The sequence below is a fragment of the Pyrgilauda ruficollis genome, unplaced genomic scaffold (assembly GCF_017590135.1).
Source record: "Pyrgilauda ruficollis isolate IOZ18807 unplaced genomic scaffold, ASM1759013v1 scaffold38, whole genome shotgun sequence".
Classification (NCBI taxonomy): domain Eukaryota; kingdom Metazoa; phylum Chordata; class Aves; order Passeriformes; family Passeridae; genus Pyrgilauda; species Pyrgilauda ruficollis.
The window spans coordinates 2,609,533-2,636,860 of NW_024525267.1; the positions used below are offsets into that span (position 1 = coordinate 2,609,533).

Here is a 27,328-nt window from a genome sequence, read left to right on the forward strand (position 1 = left end):
GAATCTGTGCTTAAGTAGTAGTGACTCAGTTGTGAAACCAATATCAGTCATGTGCAAGATTCTATCCCCTATACTCATGCAGATTTTAAGCACCTTTCTGAAGAAGCAAAGTCTCAAAGGGCTACAGATCTGTTTCACTCCAATTCATCACATCAAAGTGCTCGAAGATGCACCACAAGATGTGGTGGTCAGCATGAACTATTTTGCCATGTCTGAACTAGATTTAATTGGAAAATGATTGTCTGGTTTCTCCAGACTGAAAGACAGAAGACACAGGTTCAGAAGCTTCTTCTGTGCTTGATCAACTTTAAATAATAAAATAGTGCTATACACAAAATATCATGTAGATGCAGGCCCTAACTCTAGACACATTGTTTCAAGTGACTGACCTGAATACACTGTCTTCTATTTCCACACTGCTCTCTGTGGCTTTGTCCAGTCCTTCCATGCTGGATTTGCAAAGCCTTTCCTTAACCCCCCGTACTGAGCAGTTGTCCCACAATGGCAAAGGAGCAGTCAATGGACAACAGTAAGTCCAGTCCAGACTCCCTGAAATTACCCCAGCACTGCACTGACAACAAGGCAGCAGCCACTTACATCTGCTCTTCACTGCCAGTTCAACACAACTGTTTGTGATCCATAGTGAAGCCCTCACCCAATTGTGAAATTTCACAGTAATTACAGAACTAATTGGAGATTATTTTGTATACTCACTGAAATAATTGCTGAACTTCCTATTCTTCAGAACAGCAACTCCTGCCTCCCTGGCAGGGGACAAACTGCTAGCTGGACAAACTAGTGTTGTTCACTTGTCCAGCTCCTCTTTTCCACTTAGGAAAGGACATCACCTCAGTTTCCTCCCCTACCTAGCTTAATCTTCCACGATTAAAAATTACACCAGGTCCAGAAACCAGGACCATTTGTGGTTTGCTTTTTTCTTAATTATGGACTGAGAGGGTTTTTTTTTAACTGAAAAATCCTCCACATGGTTTCCAAACTTGTGGCATTTGTTAGGAAATAGATGTAGAACCCGCGAAATGCTAAGAAAACTCTTCTAACCATGAGTCACCAATTTATGTGCTGTACTTTGCACAGCATGCAGTGCATGCAAAGAAGGAAACTCAATGGAAACTATTAAATATAGATGGTAATTACGTGAAAATCATGTGGTCATATCTGACTTCAACAAGGATCAGTTAAAAATCTTCTAGAGGAAAAGGGATGGGTATTGCTTCATCAGATAAATTTGGGCAATGCTTTTACTGAAAGCTCCTGTTTGGAAAAGAGTATAAGAAATACCTGGACTGAGTTTCAGTCCATAAAATCAGAAAAGAAGATTTTGGGAGCACCTTTCTTTTGTCTGGTTGAAATACTTCAAATGATGTTTCATAATTACTTCACATGCCTTTCTATAAAATGAAGGAGAGAGAAGGGGCAGCAGTAGATACTACATACTCTTTTTAAACATGTGAACTAGAGGAGATTTTGTACATTAAATCTTCCAGAATACCTTTGAATCATGCGAGTTTCATGACTTCATGATGATCATTCCTCCCTAAAGGCAAATCAGCCTCAAGAAGGCAGCTACTGTTGGGTTGCACAGATTTTCTGTACATACCACCTTATAATGATGTCTGAGGCAAAGAATATTTATTCTAGCCAAGAACAAAACCCATCCCACCTCCCCAGCCAGAAGGCTCTCATTTCTCCTTCACTCATGACAGCACTTAAGCTACAGTTGCATTTACACTTTAAAAACGTTTTTCAGGCTGGCAGTTGTTGCTCAATTTTGTATATTTGACTTTATCAAGAGGGAAATATGGACATCACCTCATGGCACAGTCCCAAACTAGTTACAGGTTGTTAGGGAAATGATTCATCAGTCGGTAGGTTCGTGTAAAATTCAAAAGGCTTTTTTTCCCCTGTTTTGCTTTTGGAGAACAGTCCGAGAAATGCAAGTGATGTCTTTCTTACAGGAATACTTTAGATAGCTAAACAGAAGCAAGATTTGGCATTTAGCCTGGGATTAGTGTGAACAGCCTCTTAACCAAACATTATGAAGAAAGTTAACTTTAAAATGCTTTGAAAGGTCTGTTTTCATGACAGATGGTAATAAGGGCTCATCAGTGCCAATTTTTTTGTTTTCACCTCAGTTTTCAAAAGCTTAAGTCTTAGGTTAGTGCTTCTGAAGGAACCATTACATGCATAAAGGAAAAATGCAAATTACAAAATTAGATTACTCACTATTTTTATTGTGTGTAACATATTTTTTCTAAATAACACTAACAGATGAAGAGTAAGAATTTGACCATGCACTCAGCAGAACACTTTCCCTTTCTTTTACTAGAATCCTTTTTTTGCTTTTTTCCCCAGCTATTTGTCCTTTAATCTTCATCTGTACACCTCTCCCCACAGACCCCAAAAGATACAGCAGTCAGTAGCAGGTAGAGGTTTTGTTTGTATAATACACTCACTAGTGAAGACATGGTAGAACTATATTTTATTCAAGAAAACCCACACATTCTGTCCTGTGGTGATCACAGGCTTTGCTAAGCCATAGATATTAGCAAATACTGGAACAAAATACAGTGTATCAGATTGAATCAAAGCATTTAAATTCTGAATTACAGTTATAATTTTCAGGGAAGGCTAGTTTCAGAATCGCATCTTAGTATCTCGTACAATGTTGTGCAATGTAAGTGGCAGAAACAGAAGTGGAGTATTGGTCCTAATAAAAACCAAAATGTAATGACTCTTGTATGACATTTAAATTGTCAAGACAATTCCATAACATTCTACCAAAGGCAGCATATAGTTACAAAAATACTGGTCCAGCATCTTGTTAGTGATGAAGCAATATCCAAGGTGCAATGGCAACACGCCATTCTTAGTGAAATACTTTTTAAAAAACTATTTTTTCTATTTTCCCCACACTGATACTAGCTGAACACCAGAACTTCTATGACAACCTGAAAGAAGGTCACTACTTAAATGTGTATTGCACCAAAGATTGATGCAAAAACACATGTTCCAGGTTGCAGTATGAAAGAAGCAAAGGCTAAAAAAACTACAAATGTGCCAAAAGACGTTTTACTGCAACTGATCTTAGATGAGCAGTTTGCAACCTCTATTGAGTTTTAAACAACTGTCCAAGCTTTCCATTCTATCCATTATCATGAACTTAAGGATGCAAAAATAAAAGACAAAGTCCTTAATATTGAGAACAGATTTAAACCTCTTTATACTCCTCTGAATTGATCCACAAACTAAAAATATTCTGCCCTCCTCTCCTCCTAATATGCTGGTAATTTCAAAGTCAAGCCATGGAATTACCCTTGTTCTAATACTGCACAGTGCTAGGACTGTATGGTTTCCACCTAGGAGTTCAAACACGTACTATGATAGTGACCAAAACTGCTGGTGACAGTAGCCCTGCTTAAGTTGTGGACGTATTGCAAGAAATGTACATCAGATGAAGACACAATCTAAATGGCAAAAAGCACTGCAGACTTGGCTGTGGTTTGGACTTGGGCCAAAAATACATAAACCTGTTTGCCATTTCCTTTGAGGAAGCAGGATCAATTAATATCTTAACCAAAAGACAAAGTTGAGTAAGATCAGGTAACCATGTGGATTCAATGTTACATTCAACAACACAGAAATGAAGGAGTAGCGGACAAGAACATTATTAATATTTTCCTTTTAATAATGGTTTAGTCAAAAGTGTTGCTGTGAAAATCTCTAGCTCATTGTGAAAACCTGAAGAAGCTGGGAAGTGACCTCACTTTGATCAGTTTAAAGCTGTGGCTTGGCCTATCTGCTTGCAAAATCTCCAGTAGCTCTGCCAACACTGTAAATAAAAACTACTGCCTGGAAATAAAAAGTAGTCAGCCTTTAAAAGTCCATGAATGTTGTATTGTAGCAGCCTAACTCCGACTGAAGAAGAAAGATGTTTTATACAGTAAACAAAAGACAAAGTAAACTGAAATCTTCAGAGATCACTTTAAGTGTATACAATTTGGATTCTCATTGACATTTAAAACGACCAATCATAAGGTTGCCACCTTACCTTTTTCTGGACTGGCACACCTGATTTTAAACAGGTTTTCCTCCAGTCTCCCAAGTTTCTGATCCTTTCATTCAGTTTTCTGCTGTACTGCTCCCCTACCTTCATGCTGAATACCGAGTCAGTCCTGCCTTCTGCTTTTCTTGGCAGGAGGCAGAGCAAGCTTTGAATTTCGGTAGTCAGAGTGACAGAACAACAAACGCACAGCAGATAGAAGAGCTTAATTCTTCCCCAGGAAGAAAATACATTTGGTTCAACAAAAGGCTGCAAAATCTTCCAAAGGCACCTCTTTCCCCAGTTTTTGCCTGAAAGCAAGATGGCAATCTTAATTGAAAAGGGATGCTAAATCTTTTAAATAACTTAAAAATTCATTTTTATATAAAGCAGCAAAACCATTTTTCTCTGCAGAAAGAGAAATGTTAACAAAGAAACACACCAACATAAATGCACTGTTGATAAACTTCAGCTAGTTTAATTTCACAAGAAGGTAAAATTTTAGGACTATTCTTTAACCTCATCAGTACTTTCTGAAGAAGATTCTTTGGCATCTTCAGTCCCTCTGTTGCTTTTCTCTTTACTAAGATTTTCACTTTCTGATTTGGTCCCATTAAATAAAGAGTTTTCACCATTTACAAACCCATTCTCTGTGACTTCAGCATCAATGGCTTCATCAATCTTTAAGTCCCCTTGCTCTTCCACATCTTCTAGGTTTCTCAAGACAATTGGGAGTCTAGAGTCTGCCACAGTGTTCTCCAACAAGGCAATATGGCCCTTGTCATACTTCGGAAGCGGAGCTCCATCTGCCATTTGTTTGGTGTAATACTCTCTGCTGGCAGCTGCGCTCTTCACTGCCTTCTCCAGGATCTCTTTTTCACCTAAGCGCAGTTTGATGGCCATTATCGCATGGGGAGTGAGGTCATGAGTCTCCAGGAAGGACTTATCGACCTGTTAGAAAAGAAAAAGCAAGTCTGCTACTAACACCTAACACAATAAAACAGCTCCTCACCTCATCTCTTTCTCTGAGCAGGCAGGGACACCAGGCTCTCCAGGCAGAGCCAAATGGACATGAGGGGGGTCTGCAAGGAGCCTCAATGAAATTTATCATGAAATCATAAAAAAGCCCAAAATTTCTGTACATAAATCAGTCTGCCTGACAAGCAAAGTCAGGTTATTTCACAAATACATGCAACATGTAGGTTCACTTATACATTTGCAATAGGAGCACATTTCTTTGCAGTCTGGAGAATGCAACTAAAGACAACAAGTTGAAGCTGATTCCCCATCTTATTTGCAGAGAAAAAACCAGGTAGTCTCTACTTGGAAAATCAAAGGAAAAATACATTAACAAAATTACATTAACAAAATTTCCTTTTTTGCAATCTTATTTGATTTTACTTAGATAATGCAAAACTGTTTCTGCACTTAAAAAGTACAGAATGAATTATGTACTAACATTCAGGTTGAAGTTTGCAAAGACAAAATGGAGGACAAAATATCTTTTCCTACAATCTCAATGCACAGAAGAACTCAGACCTTTAAATTACACATAATGATAATTTTACCTCCACAGTTGTTTTATAGGTTTTCAAAAGAAGGGATGCTCTGGCTTCCAGGAATGTCCAAAGTTTAACTTCATTGTCCCAGCTAACAGGAAAATCAGAGTTCCCCAGAGTGAAGATTTTGCCAATCGCATGCTCACCTATCAAGTGCTCCTTCAGCTCTTCTGCAATAAGTATAAAACCAATCTGTTAAAAAACCATCTCATCATTCACTTTGTCAGTTGACAAACTGCAGAAAGATTTATTTTCAATTGTATATCTTTGAGCAGCTAGCAAAAAATAACCCTTTCCTCAAATTAGAATTATCAGATATGCTGCTTTTTTTCTAGGATTTGCCTCAAAGAGACAACTGAAAGTCTTCAGGTCAGCAGAAAATGGGACTTCTCTCCACCTGGAAATAAAGATACTTTAGACATCACAGCCTCTCATACACAGCGTAAACCTGTGTCAGTGAAACAGAATGTTTTGTAAAATCATTCATAAATGAAAGGGAGTAAATTTGTAACAAGTGCAACGAACTTTTTGAGAATAAAGGAACAGACCAAACAGTGCGCAAATAGCAATGGAATTCTTTTTCCTATTGTTTTGATAATCTTTTTCAGTAGCAGAAACTTCCTACAGGTGGTCAGAAAAGACATCCATCAAAACTCAAGAGCAGAAAACATTTAATCAGCTCCTTGACATTACATAGATTTCATTTAAGTTTTAATTAATAAATTTGATTACGGCAAAGCAGGTATGACAAACTTCACCAAGAACTTGCATGCACTTTCTCAATAAACAGTTTTCTTAAACAGTATTTAAGACATATAAAGTGAGCACAATCATATTCCAGAGAAATACAATTAAAGCATTCACTAGCTACATTTTCCTCTCCAAGCCAAAATTCACTCCCTCATCAGCATCCTAAAATTTTCTTCCTTTGAATTTACTTCCCAGAAGTATGAGGCAATTAGAAGAGATGGATGGTGTAGGGCCTTTCCAACTCAACTGTTTCAGTATATTCTAATTTCTTAGTAAGTTCTAAAATATGGATGACAGGAGGAAGTGAAAGCATGACACTAAGTTACATTGTTTTTATTAAAGAAAGAAAATAGACCACATGCAAAACCTCAACTACTTTAGTATTCCTGCTGGCACAAAAAATCCACATCATCTGCACAGTATTCCTAACTGCAAGAGAGTTCTCTCACTGTCATGACAAACTGTCACATCCATAACCTTCAAAACTGCATCTAACCAACAAAAAGCTACTATGAGCATTTAATGAGAAGTTTCACATGCACAAATAAGGTGAATATTTATTAAATGTACACATATTTTGCCCCACAAATAAAAGTAACAGAAGAGAAACTCTAGAAAGACAGTCTGCAAATATAGAAATTTGTTTTAGATTACCAATTACCAAAATATTGAATATTTAATCACAAATTACTAAAATATTGAAAAAACTCAACTTTGAAATGTCTCTTCCATATTTCCTCTACAGTACAGAATATTCCAATTCCATACATAAATTATTCCAGTGGTGACGACTAAAACACTGTGATTTGAAGCATGTAAACCCCTAGGTCTTGCACAATCTTGTTCTGCAAACTATTTTGAAACCTAAGAACTAGAGATCAAACTCCAAAGGTCACTCATTCACAAGTCTGGGATATGAAAAGAAATAAAAAATTGTATCATCTCATGCTTTCAGAGTTACTGAAATATTCCCTAGATGACATGGCCAAAGATTGGGGCTCTCAGTAGGTTATAGATTCCTTTTTAACCTAAACTCCTCAACTTTTCTGATAATTTATCTTAATCTTTTATTTAAATTACTATCCCATTCCCACACTAACAAAAAAACCAATCAAAAATCCCCACAACAAGACAAACATAAATTAGGTTATCTTAATAAGACATCCTACCTTCACTCATACAAAACACTCGAAGGAAAGCCAAAAGCTGGGCAGAGATTGCAGGCTCAGTGGAGTGCAAGGCAAAAACACTTGAACTAATAAAAGAAACAATCAAAGAAAACAGTAAATACAAGTCCAATTGTCATATCTTTTAACTTATTTTAACATAAAAGACCATACAGTATACAATAAATATACTGCTACAAAAGTGACTTAAAATTAGATAATATTAGCTCAAACAGAAAAGCTTCCTTAACTTGTGTCTGAAAAGAATGATTATCTCTACTATTTTACACTTAAAATTATTTTATACAGCTTTCATAATAAATTCATGAAAATGCAATGTTTCATGTCTGCTGCTCCTAATAGTACCCTCTGGACTGAAATGACTAAAGGAAAATGCTGTGATTCACATACTGAGCATTGTAGTATGTCTGCAAGGGACAGGAAAGAAAGTAAAACCACAGATTGTTTCAAATTAATCCTTGCTCTATTTTTGTTCAAATGGTTATTAAAGCAAAGGCTTTTTTCCTTATATATGGTTCAAATTAGATGATAATATAGCTCTTCTGTAAATATTATTACAATAACTTTAATTTGCTATACAAACAGCAGACATATTACACCTAAGGAAATTATCACAAAAGAGCTTCATCTATGCTCTACTGGACACTATATACTTTGGAAATATTTTTAAAAACCCATGGCATTGTGTTTTACTTACGTTGGGATACCAGCACGAGCTAAGACCTCTGCCTTCATAGCATACAGCCTGTCACTTTTACTCACGCCAAGCTTTATTTTCACTCTGTCATGTGAATTATTATCAAAGAAAAAACCACTGTGGATCACAAATTCAGCGTTTGACCGAGTGCCATAAAAAATGTAAATCTAGAAGGATGAAAAGAGAAGTGAAGGGACGGGAAAAAAAGCTTAAGATCAGCTCACGAAATTGACATAATTTGAAAGTTATTTTCTAGAAGAGTTACTATTCTGAGTACAAGGTATATTTGGTTATATGAAGAAACATGCTTTGTATTGACCCACATGCTGTATACAGTGTGGCAATTACACTTTAGAGGTAGCTGTAAACATATCCATGGAACAGAGACTTTGAAAGCCAAGAATAAATTCTTATTCTGTACTTGAAAATAAAAATGTTCTGATTTCTCACACTGACATAAAGTACCAGCATACAGAAATAAATTTTCAAGGGTTTATTAAAGGCTAAAAAAAAATCAGAGACAAGGAGGGCCCATTATAAGAAATGGTGTTTCTGGAGTCATTTTCCCCAACTAAATGTCCACTCAAAACTATACTGCTGATAGATCAACTTTGCTTTCATTTAAATGTTACCTTAAGATATGGATATACCACAGTACATCATACAGAGAGATCTGAGCTGTGTTCAGCCAGTATTTATTTTTGTTTTACTCTGAACTCTTTTCTATAAAGTACATAGTTACTTTAATTCACATTTAAAAAGAAGTTGCTAAATATAACCTGCAGAATGTATTTAACTCAGGGCTAGGCGGTATGAAATTCATGGGACTAGAGGTCAGAGTAGCAATTGTATTCTCCCACATCAAGAGGATATTTTCCCATTTGTGTTTGATAACAAAATTGTCAATCAGAAAAAAAACTTCCAGCAGTTACAGAATTCCCTTCAGAACCTCAGGGTACAGCAGGCTCTGGATGCCTGCAAGCTTCCATTCCTCTCTAGTTGACAGAGAAAGGCACAGTGCTCTCTAAAGGGCTCAGTAAGAGCAATGATGCCATTTACTTTCTCTGTTTTCAATTTTGTATAAGAGCTGTTTATCCTAAGCACTAAATGCTTAAGTATGATATTGAATTATACTGAACTTTATACTGTAACACACTCATATGGTGAACACGTGACCTGACTAGGTGTATTAGAGGCAGTGGGTAAGCAGAGAGTTGCTCACCCTCTCAAGTTTTAAAACTACTGTGATACCTCTCATATTAAACTGAAAGTCACATATCATGTATAGATTACACAGCATGCTCTTACACCCCAAGACTGTTTTACAAAAAATCCAGTTAAACAGAGTGAGAATTGCTTTATTTCAGGGCAGTGTTTGACAGACTCTGTGGACCTCTGCTGCCTAACATCTTTTAGTAGTAAAAGCATGGATCATAGACTCTTCCTGCTGAAACTGTAAGAAATGACATCTGCATGGTATATTAAAGGACTGAAGCATTATATAATTACAGTGCTTTAAAGATGTCACTAACAGTTAAAGTTTGCACAGAAATTCTGATAAATAGCAGACAAAGTGAAACTACTAAAATAAAATTGAAATATAGGAACCCTCTATAATTGAAATGGAAAGAGCAGCCAGAACAGCTATATGACACATCCATTGCCAGCTGTGGAAAATTATAAATTGGATCACTTCTGGAAAAACTGTGGACCCCTTTTAACTCATCACACCACAATTGGAAAAAACAGAAAATATTTGACTACCATAACAAATTCTGAGAGCAAAAATATACAATCACTGTAAACCTCAGCATAGCAATGAGGATAAATACACTTTTGGAAAGATGTGTTCAATAAGGAAAAAATGCCAGACACTTCTTTGTTAAAAAAGATAACAATACAAAAGAAAAATTAAAATCAAAATATTATCAATTGTAAGACTGGCAAAATAACAGAGTAAAAGTAGTAACTCAGAAGCTGAGTTACAAAACATTTCAGGATGTTTCATAGACAAAGGCTTTGTCTGGCCACGCTGACTGCAGAGGCAGTAGTCAGAAAAGGAATGCTGCTCCACTTGAGGATTTAGGCTTGCTGCTGACACAGCACAGGAGCTTCCTGCACTCCTACAACCACTGTCTTCAGTGCATCACTGGTTTGGACACTCAGTTTTTGTTTTGAGCAGTTCTGATCAAAATACTGGATTCTGAACTGTTCCATGCATCTTTGCAAGACTCTCCTGCTGTCTCAGGATGAAGAGTAAATGCATGCATGCCTGTGTGAAAGGGATGGAGTGTGTTTTTAGGTCCTTTCTCATTTCCACTAAGCATTGCAATGACAACAGCATGGGTTAAAATGACTGGAAACTGTACTGCATTTCACCTCTTTTAAATGAATGAAGACTAACAAGAAACATAAGCCAACAAACACAATTGTTAAAAAAGACTCTCCATTATTGCAGACAAATCTAAAAAATATTTATCTTTGGTCCTCTGGATATGGCCTTTTACTAGGTTCTTCCAGAATACCAAACTTGGTGGCTGTGTATGTTCACTCACCAATGATTAAATATTTCAACTAGTTCTATAAAATACGAGGAATAAAACTCTCCTACAATCAGCGTCTACCAAGTAATAGAAAATATTCTGAAAAATGTATATGTACTTAATTTGGTAGCATTTTCACTCAAAATTAGCTCAGCATAATAAAATTCAAATATAGCAGGGTTTAATCCATACCACTACATTATTAAAATTTTCTAGGGAGTCACCAAGTGTTCACAGAACTTAATGGAACAACAGTAATGTAGAGAACTCTTCACACTACCTGTTCTCCAGCCTTGAAATCTTGAAGTGCTACACATTCACACCGGTCATCTTCCAAATTGTAGCCTGTAGTGATCTATCCAGGAAAAGAGTGACAAAAGCACCTTTAGCATTTTATATTTCTCTCTCCCATCACTGACAAATTTTCCTATTGGAAATAAATATGAACAATAGGAATTGCACACATTTCTTTCTCAGCACAATAGAATATAGCTGATAGTGATTGCTTTATGATTCCTGAGCAATCTCTTTTTTAAAAAAGTCTCTGCATTAAAGAAATCTAAAGGAGGAAATAACCTACCTGAAGTGAACAGAAGGCTCTGAGGAAGGTACCCTCCATAGAGCAAAAAGTACCATGCTAAAGCCAGCAGCTTGTTATAAAGTTCTGCAGCTTTCAGTCACTCCCATGAGGCCCAAGGGAGCAAGGCACTGACAGCTCTATATGCTGTGCTTTATCCTTCAACTGCCAACACATTTTTGATCTCTCAATGAAAAAGGATTAGATAACTGTGGATCTTTAGGGGATACAATCTTCAGAGAATTATAATTTACTTGAAAATAATCCCTTTATCTAAAAGTTAAGTAATACTCTTAAAATGCTAAAAGGATTTTTGAGATGGTAGCTAGCAATGGAAGAGGATAAACTCTCTTGACAAACCTGTACTTCCCCAAAAATAATTACTAAACTGTAAAGGGGTCACACTAACAAGTAAAGCTATCCTAAAAATGGAATTTTTTTTATTAAGTGACAAACAGCATGTTCTTGAATAGTATGACGAGAGATGCAGCCACAGTATGGAGCATAAGCTGCTGAAAAATCAGAAAAACAACTTTTATGGTAGGTAGTCTGAGTTCAGTACTGACAGAGGTAACTTATGGAAAAATATGCTCTTGGCCTGGGGAAAAACCTAGAAGAAGCCAACGATTCTCTCTCAGCCTTTGAAAATGAAAACATACTTTTTTTGTAAGCTGACTGACGTGAGTTGCAGTATACCCCGATTCCCATCATGGATGCAGCTTGTCCAAAGACAGAACTCCTCAGATTATTTCAAAAGCTTGGTTGATGGCTTATACATTAATAGTTTTGCACTGCTTGCATCATTAAATGTGCATTTGTCAGCCAAAACAGTGCTTTCAAATGGAGCAAATCCAAAATGTCAGCCCCAAGCACGGGCAGCCCAGCCCTGCAGACGCTTGCAGAAACCTCCCTGTGCAGATGCGTCACTGCAGGTCTGTTTAATGGGTTTGTGGAGATCAGTAAAGAACACGAGAGTCAATACAGCCCACTGAGAAACACAGCCTGCAGTTCTTGAACACAAAAATTCCTGTGCATTCTCTAATTTGGACTGCACAATTTTAATTAAGATCTCCGGTTTAGAAAGTTATCCTATCCGGTACTGCAGGTTACAAATGCTAGAGGATGACAAATCTACCTTCCTAGTTCAAATACAGTCATCTTCTGAAAAACTGTACTTTTCATCCAAAAAAAGAAACTCTTGACCTGTCCTGAAATTTTCTTTGTGCAAACTCAGTGAAATAGTTCTGAATGTGAAAAGTCCATTACAATCCTTTGAAATGCCAGTGGAACAGGAGGCTTTCACAGACTGGGGAAATTCCATTATTTTAAGAAGAGGATTCTGTCAGTTTAAGCATGCCTCAATGGAGTACTGATCTTTCTTTTAAATTTTTAGTTTTGCTTTAAAAAAAAAAACCCCAAAACAACACACAAAACCCAGCAGCACTTCTGAAAGACTTTTATATAAAGCATAATGGAGTGCTAGACTCCTATTTCCTCTTTCTTTTAATAGCAGTCACGTAAGAGAATTAACAGGGTGTTTACTTCTCTTCCCACATGATAGCTGACAAATTGCATCCCTTCAGTTTTATTTCTGAAGCAGACTGATACATGAATTTCAAGTTGTGTATAAAGAATGCAATAGTCTGCTTGGTCAGTGATTAAGGATGGACCCAGCCCAACAGGCAGAATGTAGCTTATTCAAAGCTCTGTCAGAACTGGTAATCAACCTCTGACTGTCAAAATACAATCCCACTAAAGAATAACAATGAGAAATGCATGAAGACAACCATTTTGAAATAGTTCTTAGAGGCAGGTTGATCTAATTAATAGTGTCAGAAGCAAGGAAAAGCTGGATGGACCTAGCTCCAGTTCAAATCCAAAGAGCATTTTATTATCTAGCTCATGGAAAGGGGCCCTGTGGAATAAAGCATGAACAGGGATATATATGGTAGCTGATTGACTTGGGAGGTATTTCAGCACTACATTTGGAATAAACTACACAGGGGTGCATTCAATGCCATCCTTTGTTTCTTACTTTCCTGCAATGAATAACAGTTCCCTTCATGTATTTTAAAGGGATTGTGCTATGAGGAGAGCAGAGCCCACCCTCACCTCACTCTACAATAATATAAGCTGTGATATAGGCAGCTTACAGTTATCTTAGCAGTCACCCCCCCCATTTCTAATAGTACAAGGCAAGTAGCACCCAACAGAAATAGCTTTAGTAGCTTTTCTTAGCCCATCACCAATACTACAGTTTTCTATCCTTCCTGAATTTATATCCATTTAAGTTATTTTCTGTAGAAATATGAAATAAATTACTGAAATCTTTACATATATACAAAATATCTAAGTTCAGCACAACCCCCTTTTCCCTTTAGGATATACTTCAGCATAAAAAAATGTTTCAAATCCTGATATACTACTGCATTAGGAGGTTTGGCTCCAGAGGCTGGCTCCATATCAAACCTACTGTTAAACAGCATAATAAAAATAAAAATTACTTTGTCAATTTAAATAGAAGTTTGAATGAGTAAAACAACATAAATAGCTGCTCTTTTAATATATGCTACTTAAATTTTCCCTCACAGAACCTTGATTCTCTTCCTCTTTACTCTAATCCCAACTTTGAAGGCATTCATTAAGAGTTGTCTAATGAATACAGACAAGTCTCTGCAAAAGCATCTGAAAGAGATGCCCAGCAGGAAAAGGGTACAGGAAGTACTGATGCTTGCAGCTACAACTTATATTACAAAAATACACATTTCTGAATTTTAAGCAGTTTTTTTTATACTGAAGACTCTCATATGAACTTTATTGCTAAATCAAAGCTTTGAGATTGCACAACAAATAGGCAAAGGCAAGAATCACTGTAAAGGCAAGAACAACATGTAATCACCTTGCAATAAGGAAAAAGAAATAAATAATAAACCCCAAACACTTGCAACTTCGTAGCCTAGCCTACCATGCTGTAATTGATACAGTCATAGTAACACTAAATTAGCTAAATGTCAAGTGAAAAACAACTTGCTTTACAGTTTGTTCATCTAAAACAGACTTTTTTTATACCAACAGCACTAACACATACTGCTGTCCTAACACTCAGGTCAACCCTCCCACAAAAGAACCAGATCACTTGAATAGGATGGTTATATCCAGTGCTTACAATAAATAATATCTACTGGAAACACAAGTAGGGGGTATGACTTTTGAAGTGTACATGAGCATGACTAAATGACATTGATAAACCAGCCGCTCTGGGTTTCCATTTCCTCACCTCAGCATTAACTAGTCTGTTAATGAAATCAGGAATCATCCCCTGAACTAGCGCACGTAAGCCAAAATGTCAGCAGGTCTGACTTTCTATATACATATGTCACCTTTTAAATGTTTAATATGCCCTAAAGTAGTATTTTTGCATTTTGTTTCTTTGATGTAGTAACAGATGTACTGTTTTTGTTGAACTAGGCTTTGTTCTTGTTGTTGCTGTCTCTATAACAAGGCTCTTTGGGCACGGTTAGGAGAGCAGGCAGTATTTCTTAGTTGCAAATCTCTAACCACTTTCCCTAGTGGCAGCTACAAGAGGCAACATCCATCAGTGCCTGCTTTCTGTTCTCAGAACAATTCTGTCCAGTACTGTGCATCTTTTTCAGCTCACCAGAAACAAAGCTCCATGTCAGGACACTATTCAGACTTGTCTGGACAAAACATTTCATGTAAATGAAAACTTCAAAAAGTACACTCTATGTACATAAGACATAACTTTACACAAGTATCAAATCACTTGTAAAGTTTTCTCTAGATGAAGAAAGCTTTCCCTGAAAAGCTATCATAAGATATTTGAGAAACTGACAAACCTTTCTTTCAGATATTAGTTTTTTAGGGTTTCTTGGGAAGATAACATACATGTGTTAAGAAACATAACAGAAAGTGTTACTAAACTGTTGTAGAGCAGTTGAAAGACTTCATACTTAGGCTTTAAAGTCTTTCAGCAACACTGAAGAACTCCTTACCAGTCCATTAGTATGATTACACATGTCCCATAAAGGTATTAGAGCCAGTGTAACTCTGGAACCATCTTCTGTTGGAATCTGGTTCTGCCGTGTCATAACAGAGGAAACTGCCCATCTGCAAAAGGTAAAAACATGAGATGGTCAATTTTCAGAGCATTAAAATACAATTGGCCATAGTCCCACCTGAAGCAATCATTTAGACTGGGAGTTTCCAAACTTAAGTTTCCTTAAAGACCACACCAACTATAGGAACAGTAGAAGGCAATGTCACTTGCAGGAAAAGCAGCAGCTCCCAGGTTTCCAAGACATGCACACAGAACAAATACCAAACCAGGACTGTGATCCCTCTTCTCTTTGGAAGAGAATCTTCACACCTTCCATTGGCTGCATTCCTCAGCCAGGATGCACTCCCTTTGTCAGCTTCTGCTTCCCAGCCCTCCACCACTGTTATGTACCTCACACTACACATCCCAAACCCACGGTCACCTGCTCCCGCAGCTTTTCCTACTGGGCATCAGGAGCTCTCATCTATGTGCAAACTCTTGTAAGAGCCAGCGTGTATTTTCCCCCTCACTCTCTAAAAAGCTTATATACTGCATGAACTGGAAACCAGTGCAACCACCTGACACAAGCACGATCTTTTGGTAAGTGTTCCTCTCCAATTTGCAAGATTTTGGCTTAGGTCAGTATTGCTAAATTTTCTGCTCAATAGTATTGAGAGGAAAAAAAGCCACAACATTCCAAACAGATATCCAGGTAAAAACCATGAAGAGAGTATTATTTAATTCTTTACCTCATGGACATCATTCAAAACCCTTCTAAGTCAGGTTAAGTGAACAAAATGCAAGACACCTTTCCAAACATAAAAATTGTTATAAAGCTTAGAATTTCAGTATTTCCTAGAAATTAATTTTTTATTTTATACCTGACAAAAATTAATATTAAACACCAGTGGAAAAAGGAATCTTAGTCTCACCATGTTCTGGCCTTACTACATATATGTGTTGTGGGGTTTTTTGAGGGAAAAAAAGACATCACCAGGAGAAGGTCAAAATAATTTTAATTCCCACAGACTCCACTACTAACATGTACTTAATATACAGAATAAGACTCCTGAAGGATTTCTTCAGAAGAATTAGATTGATAAGAAAGCCAGTGGCGAACTGAAATCAATGTAATGTCTAAAAAGAAAGTTAAAGTTAAATTGTGGATAATTCTGATATACAAACAGGGCTTGAAACACAGTAACAATATTCTTCTTGTTAATTGTTGCAATTTGTCTGTAAAATTTTAGAGTACTTCACGTGTAAGTTGATGTGTTCCTCAGTGACCCTTTAAGTGAAGGAGGCATGCTTTGGAAATCCCACTTTCATAGCCTTGCCCACAAGTACAACTAGGCTAGAAAATCCCTTATGAATGCCTTTTATTCATGCTATTTTAATCATTTAACAGAATTAAAGCTGTCATTATCTTAATTATTATTCTTTTTATCTTAGTTCTGTCAACCCTTATAGCACCTCCAAGTGACACTCATGCTTCATGTGTACAACTTCCATTCTCCAGCTCTCCTGTTCAAAAGCAGCAGCTCTAGATATTAACTTTTGCTAGTACGTGCTGGTAAAGCCTTTTATGAAAAAAAAAGAAAGAAATTAAAAACATTTCCCCAGACCCTAAAACTCCTGCCACATCAATTAAATTATTTTCTTAAGACACAAGGAATTACCTTAGTAATCTGACTATGTGTGCCAGTGGGCTAAACTAACTGCTCATTATGAATGACTATTCCTTTGTAACAATTAAAATCTGCATATTTATTTCAATTTCTTCTTCATTAATAAAGTGTATTAGTATCAAATCCTACAATTAACATTTCAGTAACAATAGCGCTTTCCCACCAATTAAGACTTCCAGGGCCCCACAGTTTACCATAGTAAAAACAGAAAAGAAACAAAGAAAAAAAAATTAAAAGACAGACCAACCTGTAGTCGTCATAAGTGAAAGAATCCTTTAAGGGCAGTTTGCTGGCATTAGGATGGGTCTGCAAAATATAAGTTGCATAAAAAGGTGAAAAGAGGAAGAAAAGAGAAATCAGAAATCAGTCAGCAGAATTTCATTATTTAGCTGCCTAACAGATCCTAACAAGAGCCAAATGAAGCAGGAGGCGTCCAGCCGCGCTACAGAGGGATCATCATGCTATTATGCTCTCATACATCACTGTCAACTTAATTTGTTGTGCCCAGCAGCCGCCATAAATCTGTTTCTTCATATTTCAAGGCTGGAACCCACAGACATTGTACAAAAATAAAAAAAATTTAAGGTGGACCGAGTATGTGAAGGTAAAACACAATCCAGCCCTTGATGCACAGTGGGGGAAAGAAATCAGACAATAAGTGCACATTAGCTTTCACCAACGTCCACATTTTCCTCTCTTCTGTGATATCTGTGAGGTATTTCACAAATGCAAGAAATATTATACAAGATTTTCAATTCCTCCTTGATACCTGTAACAGTGTTATTCATAACATATTCATAAAAGTTGCACTACACCTCTGAAACAAAAGATTAAAATATTTAAATAGCTTTGGTGACAAACACTGATTAGGCAGTATCTACATTAACCCATCTACACATGCACCTATCTAAAAGTGGAGCTGTGTCATTCGAGAATGTATTACACAGTTCTCATTAACAAGCAAACATTTAATTTCTAAAAGCTTTAAGAAGCTCTGATACCTGTTATTTTTCTGACTAATTAACTTATTTAAAGTCTCGAAAATACAGGTAGCTTTAAGCCCCCATTCACACATTTTCTTTAGAACTTTGTTCCAATTCACAAATGGAAAGCCACAGTAGCATAAATTTTAATCTTCAGGTTCAATTAGGTCTCTGAGACAAATTGAAGCAAATGATCAAATGGTTATTTCAGAAGATACAAATGATTTTTTGCATAGCTCTATCTTTGCGACGCTTTTAATGCATGAAGCTCCGTGTAGTACGCAGTTTTTTACTCTTGATGCATTAGCATCACAAGTGCGTGGTAATTTATCATTTCTCACTGTAATGTACTTGCTGGCACTGTGTGCAGGACAGTAGGGGATGAGGTAAAAGTGGCTCAAACCGTAAATCAATTAGAAAACAAAAGCTTGTGCTCAGCGCGCAATTTTAGGCAAATTATATATTACAAAAGACTGCCAATTGGGTGTGAGGTCCCAGGTGGCTGCTCTCCCCCAGCCCCTCCGGTTAACCCTTCCGATGGGCTTTCTCCGGAACACGACTGAACTTAACAATTCCAGCGCTCCTGTCCCTCCCCTCACTTTTATTTTTTTTATTTTTTTTTTCTTTTCACAGCACTCTACGTTTCCATATGATTTTCGCTCTCACATCGATGGCACGGTCATTGTATAACAAATCCCTTCGAATTTAATTGTAGCAACACATTGTACAGTTGTTTCTTCTCACAAAAACATGCAGCACAAACCCAGGACTGAGACAAAGCCAAGACATCTCAGGAGGCACCTTCGCTGCCGGGCAGTCCGACCCGAGTCCAGAAACGAACGCAGAAACTCAGCCTTCAGCTGGAATTAGTCATTACAAACAAAAACCTCCCTACAGTTTTCATTCACGACAATCTAATTTCAACTCTTGTTGTTAGTGTCAGTGAAGTATTTTGCAGCAGCTTGATAAATTAAGCGGGGAAAGACAGCACCAATACTGCGAGTATCAGCCCATCAGTTTCCCTTTCCAGCACGGCCGCGTTTCCCTCCGGCCCGTGGCGATCGGTGTGAGGAGTGGGGTCTCGTTGTGCGCCCCAAGTTTACAGCCGGCACTGCGCCTGCAGCGCCCGGAGCCCCGCGGGTGCCGCTCCCCCGGCCCACGCCCGGGCCCGTGCCCTCAGCCCCGCTCGGCCCCGCCGCCCCCGGGCCGGGCCCTCACACCGCTGGCCGCGCGGGCCGCCACTGCCCCCTGCCGGCGCCGCCGCGCACTGCTCCGCTCCGCGCCGCTGCCGCCCGGCCTGCGGGGCCAGGGCACCAAACGAAGCGAGCGGCACCAGCACCCCCAGAGCCCGCGCTGCACAGCGCACCTGCAGGGTCTGCCAGCACCCCCAGAGCTGCACAGCACACCTGCAGCGCCAGCCAGCACCCCCAGAGCTGCACAGCACACCTGCAGCGCCAGCCAGCACCCCCAGAGCTGCACAGCACACCTGCAGCGCCAGCCAGCACCCCCAGAGCTGCACAGTGCACCTGCAGGGTCTGCCAGCACCGCAGAGCTGCACAGCGCACCTGCAGCGCCAACCAGCACCCCCAGAGCTGCACAGCACACCTGCAGCGCCAGCCAGCACCCCCAGAGCTGCACAGTGCACCTGCAGGGTCTGCCAGCACCCCCGCTGAGTGTGGTCCGACCTGTTCGTCCCAGGAGAAAGATCCCGGGAATGCAAACACCCCTGTGTGTCCTCTCTGTCCTCTCCTGCTTTCCTCCTGCCCCTGAAACAGCAGCATTTAGCGGAACATTCTGTTTTCCCAAGGGTAAGAGTGACTGGTCATAATGCACTGGAAGTGAAGGCATCGCAGACACTGCGGGGGCTCAACAGCCAAAAAGCGACGGCTACAGCCCCTGGGTGCAGCTCCAGCGCACACCCCGTTCCAGGAGCACCAGCCTACAGCCTCAACCCGATCCTGGAGCAAATAACCATAGGATCCAAGATCGATACATGTTGCCGTTGTCCTCTCTGTAGGAAACGTGTATTAGATCAGTGGATTGCAGGGAGATCAATTGTTCATTTCACACAAGCAGCCCCCTGTAAGAGCCAACCTGAACACCCAACCCACGGGCAAAGATCCTGGATGCCACCAAATACTCTGTCATCCTCCGTTTGTAAATCTGTGATACTTTGGGATTGCTCCTATGTGGACACCATCCAGATGTAATTCACATAAAACCACTAGTAAATTACAATAAAGGACAAAATATATGGTCTTAAAAGACACAGGGCAGAATAAAAATCCCAGCACAAGGAATTACCATATTTATAACATCCTGTGATACAATATTCTAGTGGCTCTTTTAGAGTTAAGATACGTCAGCATATTTGATCATGTTAGATTTCTGATTTGGTCTATTTTACTATGTAACTTAAAAACCCCATAGATTACAAGAATCTGAAGACACACAAAAAAGAACACTATTCTGATTAAGGATTTGATTTAGTATGCAGCTTCTCTTTATAGTCCCTTGGTAAAAATGAAATCTCCCTAACAAACACTTAATAAAACCTGTCAATATATCTAGAAAGAAAAATGACACAAATGCATTAAGTATTAAATACCCTTGAAAAAAGTCACATATTCCATGAATTTTTGATGTACTATCTTGACATTAATGTAAAACCTTGATATTTATAATTGACAGATATTTAATAAAGTATAGAAGATGACTGCTGCATAGCATGCAAATTGCTCAGACTGCTCAAAAAAGATACAGACATATTTAAACTAAACAAACACTTAATATGTAAAAAAAAAAAAAAAAATCAGATCTAGCTTTTACAGGTTCATGCAGCTAGGTCTCTACAGATTAGCTTTCAAATGTGACATTATCCACTACATGAACCCTAATTTTAACTTACCAAGTCTGTATGAAGTAGTTTCAGAAAGTTGGGAGGGGAAGCTTTAAATAAAAAATGGGAACATAAAAATGTGAATATATTCATTTAGATGCAGGTCCTGACATTCTACTGAAAGAGTTATTATAAAGAACAAATACCATTTATTTCGTTACCCTTTCTGTGAAAATATTGTCAGAGCTGGCAATCAGGGTGATGACCACTGCAAAAACAAATAGTGGCATGCTGAATTTCATTTTCCTCCTGATGCTGCTATTCCTAAAAAAAAAAAAAATGAATAAAAAATGCTTTTTCCCCTTCAGTGTTCCAAGCCTTCTTTGAGACATTTGGAGGATATCTCAAAATAACCAGAAATATTAAAAAGTAACAGTGATTGCTGCCAGATTGTCTGCAGCCACTGTGGAAAGAGACAGACTGTTATTCTAGTCACCTAAAACACTATCAGACTAGAAGCCAGTTACTCAGTATGGCAATCAGAGGAAGGGGGGTGGGGGGGGGGGAAAAGAAAAAAAAAAGAAAAAAAAAAGAAAAGGACACTTCCAAACATATTTTCTCTTTCTGTGAAGCAGTAATATCCAGGGGTTGACATCTCATGTTTAATGCCTCACAAACAAGCAACACTCCTGATGTGCCATAGGGGCCTCTGCGTTATTAATTTCTCAATCAAACTTTTAGATGGACATCACAAGGCAATGATTCTGAAGTTCCAGAAAGTAGATGCTAAAGGACTCCCACTTTGAGGGCTTGTTTCATCTGAATGGCATGAAGGCTGCAGTGTAGAATAGGTGGGTGCCCTTCCAGCTAAGAAGGCATCACAACCTTCACTCTGCTTTCCAGCCTAGGGGCATTCACCTCCTGTCAGAGTGGCCAGACTTCTGAAGACAGTAACCCTTTTCCCTATTCAATCACAAAATGCTACAGCTCATTTATCAGAGTTCCTAATCTTGATGGAGAATTTCCATTAAAATTGACTTAACATTTGCTTGTTTACCAAGCGATGCAAAGAAAAGTCCAATTACTATAACACACAATACGATGTCTGAGTAGAAGAAAAATTAAAGTTTACTTAGTGTTAAATTTGTGTTCACATCTACACTACTAGATGCCTTGAAAACAGCTGATGTATTTTTATGTGAAGTCATATTGCCCAGTGTATTCCTCTGTGCTATTAACCCTTGTATAATCCAAGTAAGAAAAAATGTTTTAATCACTAGATGTGATCAAAGTTAGGTTTTCTTTTTTAAAATACACCACCTCTAAGCTGAGATAAACTGATCATTGGACCCATCTACTACTCCACTGTAATACATAGCCAAAAAAAAGGTTTTTAAAAATCCTTGTTTTTGTTGGTTTCCTGAGTTTGTAGACAAAGAGACGGTTGGACTTCTGTGACAACTATTTCAAGTATTCACAAGTCCAAGGCAAAGTTGTGGGCAAACACTGCATTGATATCACTAACTCAGATTTCAATAATCTCAGAAACCTCTTGTAACCCCATTGAAGTGGTGACAGCTCCACTTCTACCCCAGGAAATGATCATAGCCACTGTTAAGAGTATACTGAGGCTACCACTGCACTCCCTTCACAGCCCCCAAAACACTAAGGGTGCTTGAAACAGTTAAAGCCAAAACCACTTTAAGTTTCCACCTTGTTAACTTTCATTCCTTTGAACATAAACCCCAAGGGTTAGTTGCTTTTGACCAAACAATTTTTTCCTCCTCTTCTTTGCAGATTCTTCCCTCTTTCCACTGTACTCATTAACATGGGGAGATTTCATTATGAGCCTTAGTGGATGCTACTTGATGGTTTCAGGCCAATGTGTAGGTGTACAAAAACACAAACACACACACATTCAGGGCCAGAAGCAGGAAGATCTGTCAGCATTTGCTGGTTACTGTCCCTTTCTCAGCTCTGGAAATCCTTTGAAGCAGCAGCCTTGAAGAGAAACTCCTCTCTGTGGAGCTGCCGAGGCTTTAACTGCCCTAAAGCTAAGTAAAATAAAGAATTCAGAATGGAGGATCCTAGTGATCTACAGGGAAACAAGAATTCACTTTTTCCATTGGACATATGCTGCCTAACCTAATGAGGGAAGCCAGTTTACTGTACAGGACAGGAGACAAAGCCAAAGATTATTTCACTTGTAACAACAATAGTTTATAACTACAGAGGCATGCTATAGAATTTTCAAACAGGCCAATTCATGAAGTGCTAGGAATAATGTTCCCAAACTTGTGCTGTTATATGACTTTCCTAACAGAAAAAAAGATAATTCTACTTTGCAAAACCTAACAGAATGAATCTTAATATAAAAAAAAAAGGTACCACAGGATTGAAACTTCTTAAATCAAAATAATATTCTAGCTTAATTCTTCATGTCACCAATTTTTATTTACTTTCTGCCAATATACACAAGAAAGCACTGTTCCAGACTATTAGGGGATTCATGCAGCGGAAGCAAAGTGGAATGACTCCTTCTGGTGCAATGGAATTTAACTGCACAGTCCCTTTTTCTGTACCTTCTACCTGCAAAATTGTTCTTTGTTAATGAGACAGCATTGGCACAACACACAACTCAACCCATTAACTACTAATTCAAGGGTCTGAAGGACTGACAAACCACTTCAGACACAACGTGGATACTACTGTTGGTAGTAGACAGAGCACACAGAAACAACTCTGAACTGACTGCAACTGAGTACCCCATCTCCAATCCTGTCCACCTCCTTTTTTAAATAGAGGTAAGACAGCCATGGACTCCGTAACATCTACTTCTTGATTACTCCATTTCAGAATACTGCTTATTCTGTATGTGTGTATGTGTACATACACAATTCTGAAATACTATTCTTTCCCAAAACAGAAGACATTCAGATACAGCATTTAAATAAGTGACCAAGTTCTCCATACCTCTTTTTGTCCTTTCACAAAATCACATAGAGCTGAGTGCAGCCCCATTAAGGGCTGAAGTGGGAGAAGCTGGGCTGAGATCAGATGTGTTTTGCAATGAGACAGCCTCCCGAGTCCTTCTCGAAGCAGTTCACATGACAGGATACATGAGCTCCACTATCTCCTGTGGTAAATCTCCTTGCAAAATGAGTTTACTGTTCATGTTGAGCCTTAGATTTACAGGTTCAATCTGCAGGGTTTCATTCACACAGGTACAGTATGCAAAACCCAGCTTCCTTGCAAGGGTCTGTGTTTGTAGATCATGACACATCTTTTCCTCTGTAGGCTCTTCCTGAGGTACTAAGTTTACCTTGAGCATTTTTCAATTCAGGAAACATTTTGCCTTGTTAACTTCAGGAGCTGGACTTTGATGATCCTTGTGGGTCCCTTCCAACTCTGGATACTTTATGATTCTGTTTAGTGCAACACACAGGAACTACGTTCATGCACAAATTCATCCCACAACTCTACTATTAGTGAACTCCACTATTAGGTAAATCACAAGCCACAAATAAAATGCTGCGATGGAAACCCTGAAGTGAACTGCTTTGAAAGGACAGAAATGGTATTTCGGATTCACAACCACTTCTCAATGAAAGAGTTTGCTAACAAGCATCAATATTATGCAGTATAGCCAAAGTTTTGTTACCTGTGATTCAACTACTACAGTTTTCCAATAAATCCTACCAGGAGCCACTTAGGTGGAAGCTTGGATCACGATCACCTCATAACTGAGCTCCCACAGGACATGGTAAGTCCTGGAACAACAGGTACTGGGGCTACAGCGGCACACACATCCAAAACTAAAATCCTACAATTTCCTCTTCAACCCGCATTCAAACAGTACAAGAAAATAAACTTTGGTTTACTTAGCAGCATATCAGTGTCCTACTGTGTGGAGTATTAGCACTGGGTCTGACTGAAGAGGATAATCCACTTTGTAATTTAGTTAAATTACTAATTTTAACCAAGATAAGTACCCTGTATAATTTTGCAGTGCTTAAAGAATACATCCTTTGAGTATTCTGCTCTAAGAAACATCAGCTTGTTATAATATTTTAAATTTATGGAACATTTGTAACTGCTGTTATATCAGGAAAAATATTAAATCTGCACAATAAGTACAAACTTTATATGAGAAAGTATACTTGTAAGTGCATGATGATCTCCTGATGTCTGCTGAGGCACTCACTTTCACAAAAGACACAGACAACATCCCTGGGGATAGACTCAAATGTCCCACAAAGTGCAACTCAGTTTAAAAAAAAAGGCTACTAACAGAAAAGCAAACAAAAAACTGTCTCCACTCTATTGGCTGGAAAATAGAGATGCTTATCTGCATTCTCAACTAGGAGAGCGGTTGAGTATCCCACCTTCAAAAAAATGCCTCAAAAGCCCATACTACTAACAAGAGAATGTATTATTCCTCCCAAATGTGGTTTAAACTAAGCAGAAACAAATTTTGTTTTGCGCTGGCACACACACTTTGAAATACATCTCTGCTTCTCTAGAGGAAACCAGGCATTTAGGCCACTATAGCAGAATCCATTCAGAATATAAAATAAATTAAAACCTGCTGATTAGGAGATCTTAACAATGTCTGTACAGTGAAAGATAACATCTATATCCAAAATGAAAGATATGTTTTATCCTGTCTGTCCCCCAACTTCGAAGCATTTTGACTCTAAGAAACAGCAGACACCAAGCAGGATGTGCCTGTATTCCGATCTAGGCCAGCACGGCCCAACTGCTGCCCATCATCTGAATCTGGACCACAGGATGCCTCCATATGGCCTGCCACCTTTTCCTTGGAGGAGATAGGGAACAGCTGTTTGAGGAGCAAACGCTGCCTGAACAGCCAAACACCTCCTCCTGTGTCCGGCTGGCTCAAAGCCCAGAGCTGTCGCCGTGTTCCCATGGAAGGCAAGGAAGGAACGGGGGAAGAAGGCAGCAGAACCTCCCACCCACGCAAGGACTTGAGCTCTTCATCTGCCTGACTCGGACAGACACAACCCAGCAAAGCCTGGAGCTGCTTCTGCCGTGGAGAGGGGCAGCCACAGGAATGGCCCAACAAAGCCCCAGGATTTGCTGTTACTGTTATCATGGCCAGGGGTGGGATATACCAGAAGTGACACAAAAATCAGGAATTTGGCACATGTTTGCAGAGTCTAAACCACCTTACAGTAGCTACACTAAGTGGTACAGTACAAGCATACTGTCAATCTTCAATCTGCTGCCAGCAAAACAGATTAATACAATATTTTGGCCTTCACAGAGAGGAAAAACACAGAAAAGCATAAATATATGTCATTATTAACTGCCTATTTATTTATTGTTGATCAAGAAGAACAACTTGGGCATTGAAACCCAGACAAAGCAAATTAGACAGCAACACTATTTTTACCTTTGCAACTGCCCACTCAATGCAATTTTAAATCTCTCCTTAAGGTGACATGCATAGTAGACAAGTAAAAAAAAAGGGAAAGATTTTACAGGGTTTACAACTGTGCCATCTTTCTTCCACCCATTTTTCACAGTGTCACTGACATAATTTCTGAAAAAAAGCTATTTGACTGGTATGCCAATGAGTATAAATTAAGTAGGGAGGAAAACTGAGAATCCCAAAGACCTACCTGGTACAGAAACAAAACTGAATTCTGTTTCAAATACATCTGCTTTTGACTGCATATTGGTTGAACTCTTTGGAAGAATTAAAATATTCTCTATTACATCAACTTAAAAATAATAAACACTTTCTGATTACTTCAGTAGGGTTTTTTAAAAGACAGTACACTTGTCTGCATTCAACTCAAGTAACATTTAGCACACAAAAGTTAAATGGTGGTGTCTTCAAGCCAAGTACAGAGAGACGCCAGATGTTCTACTTCACACTGACCTGGAAAATCATATGCTTATTGGAATAGGATAGATTAAAAACACCACAGAAAAATAATGTAAGAGTAGCATAAGTCATATTGAAAGTATCATCACAACTTCAAAAATTGGTGTAAAAATTATGCTAGAGATGTGAAATCTCATCTAATATACCCAATATTGAAGTTACATATAATACCAGATTTTAAAGATGCTATGATGAAATCTAGAACTTGATGTGTTAAATATCCTAACTAAAATGATATTCCAGTCCCCAACAGCTAATTACTGGATTTTAGAATTTCATTCACGCTAAATCAATTAGTCAAATTTTATATGAATAATATATGAAATTTAGTATCTGATCAAAAGGGATTACAGCCTCCAGGAAATTAAATTCTCTGTCCAGTACTGCACACAAACAGATCAAAACATCTTTGGATAGATTACTGCAAAGCTTGTATTCACAACAGGACAACAACAACACTTTCACAGTGTCCGG

At 38.4% G+C, this 27,328-nt stretch overlaps 1 protein-coding gene across 3 annotated transcripts in view; it reads right to left on the minus strand.

The window, feature by feature from the left end:
• Positions 1-2,231: 2,231 nt before the first annotated feature.
• Positions 2,232-27,328, minus strand: part of SETD3 (SET domain containing 3, actin histidine methyltransferase) — a 62,585-nt gene continuing 37,488 nt past the window's right edge. For all 3 annotated transcript variants that reach the window (XM_041476321.1, XM_041476323.1, XM_041476322.1), the window contains exons 7-13: positions 17,366-17,424; positions 15,387-15,501; positions 11,077-11,151; positions 8,254-8,420; positions 7,539-7,624; positions 5,629-5,789; positions 2,232-5,011 (exon numbers count right to left, since the gene is read on the minus strand). In XM_041476321.1, coding sequence (XP_041332255.1) covers positions 4,568-5,011; positions 5,629-5,789; positions 7,539-7,624; positions 8,254-8,420; positions 11,077-11,151; positions 15,387-15,501; positions 17,366-17,424 — 1,107 coding nt within the window. In that variant the 3' untranslated portion in view covers positions 2,232-4,567. The remainder of the gene's footprint in view (positions 5,012-5,628; positions 5,790-7,538; positions 7,625-8,253; positions 8,421-11,076; positions 11,152-15,386; positions 15,502-17,365; positions 17,425-27,328) is intronic.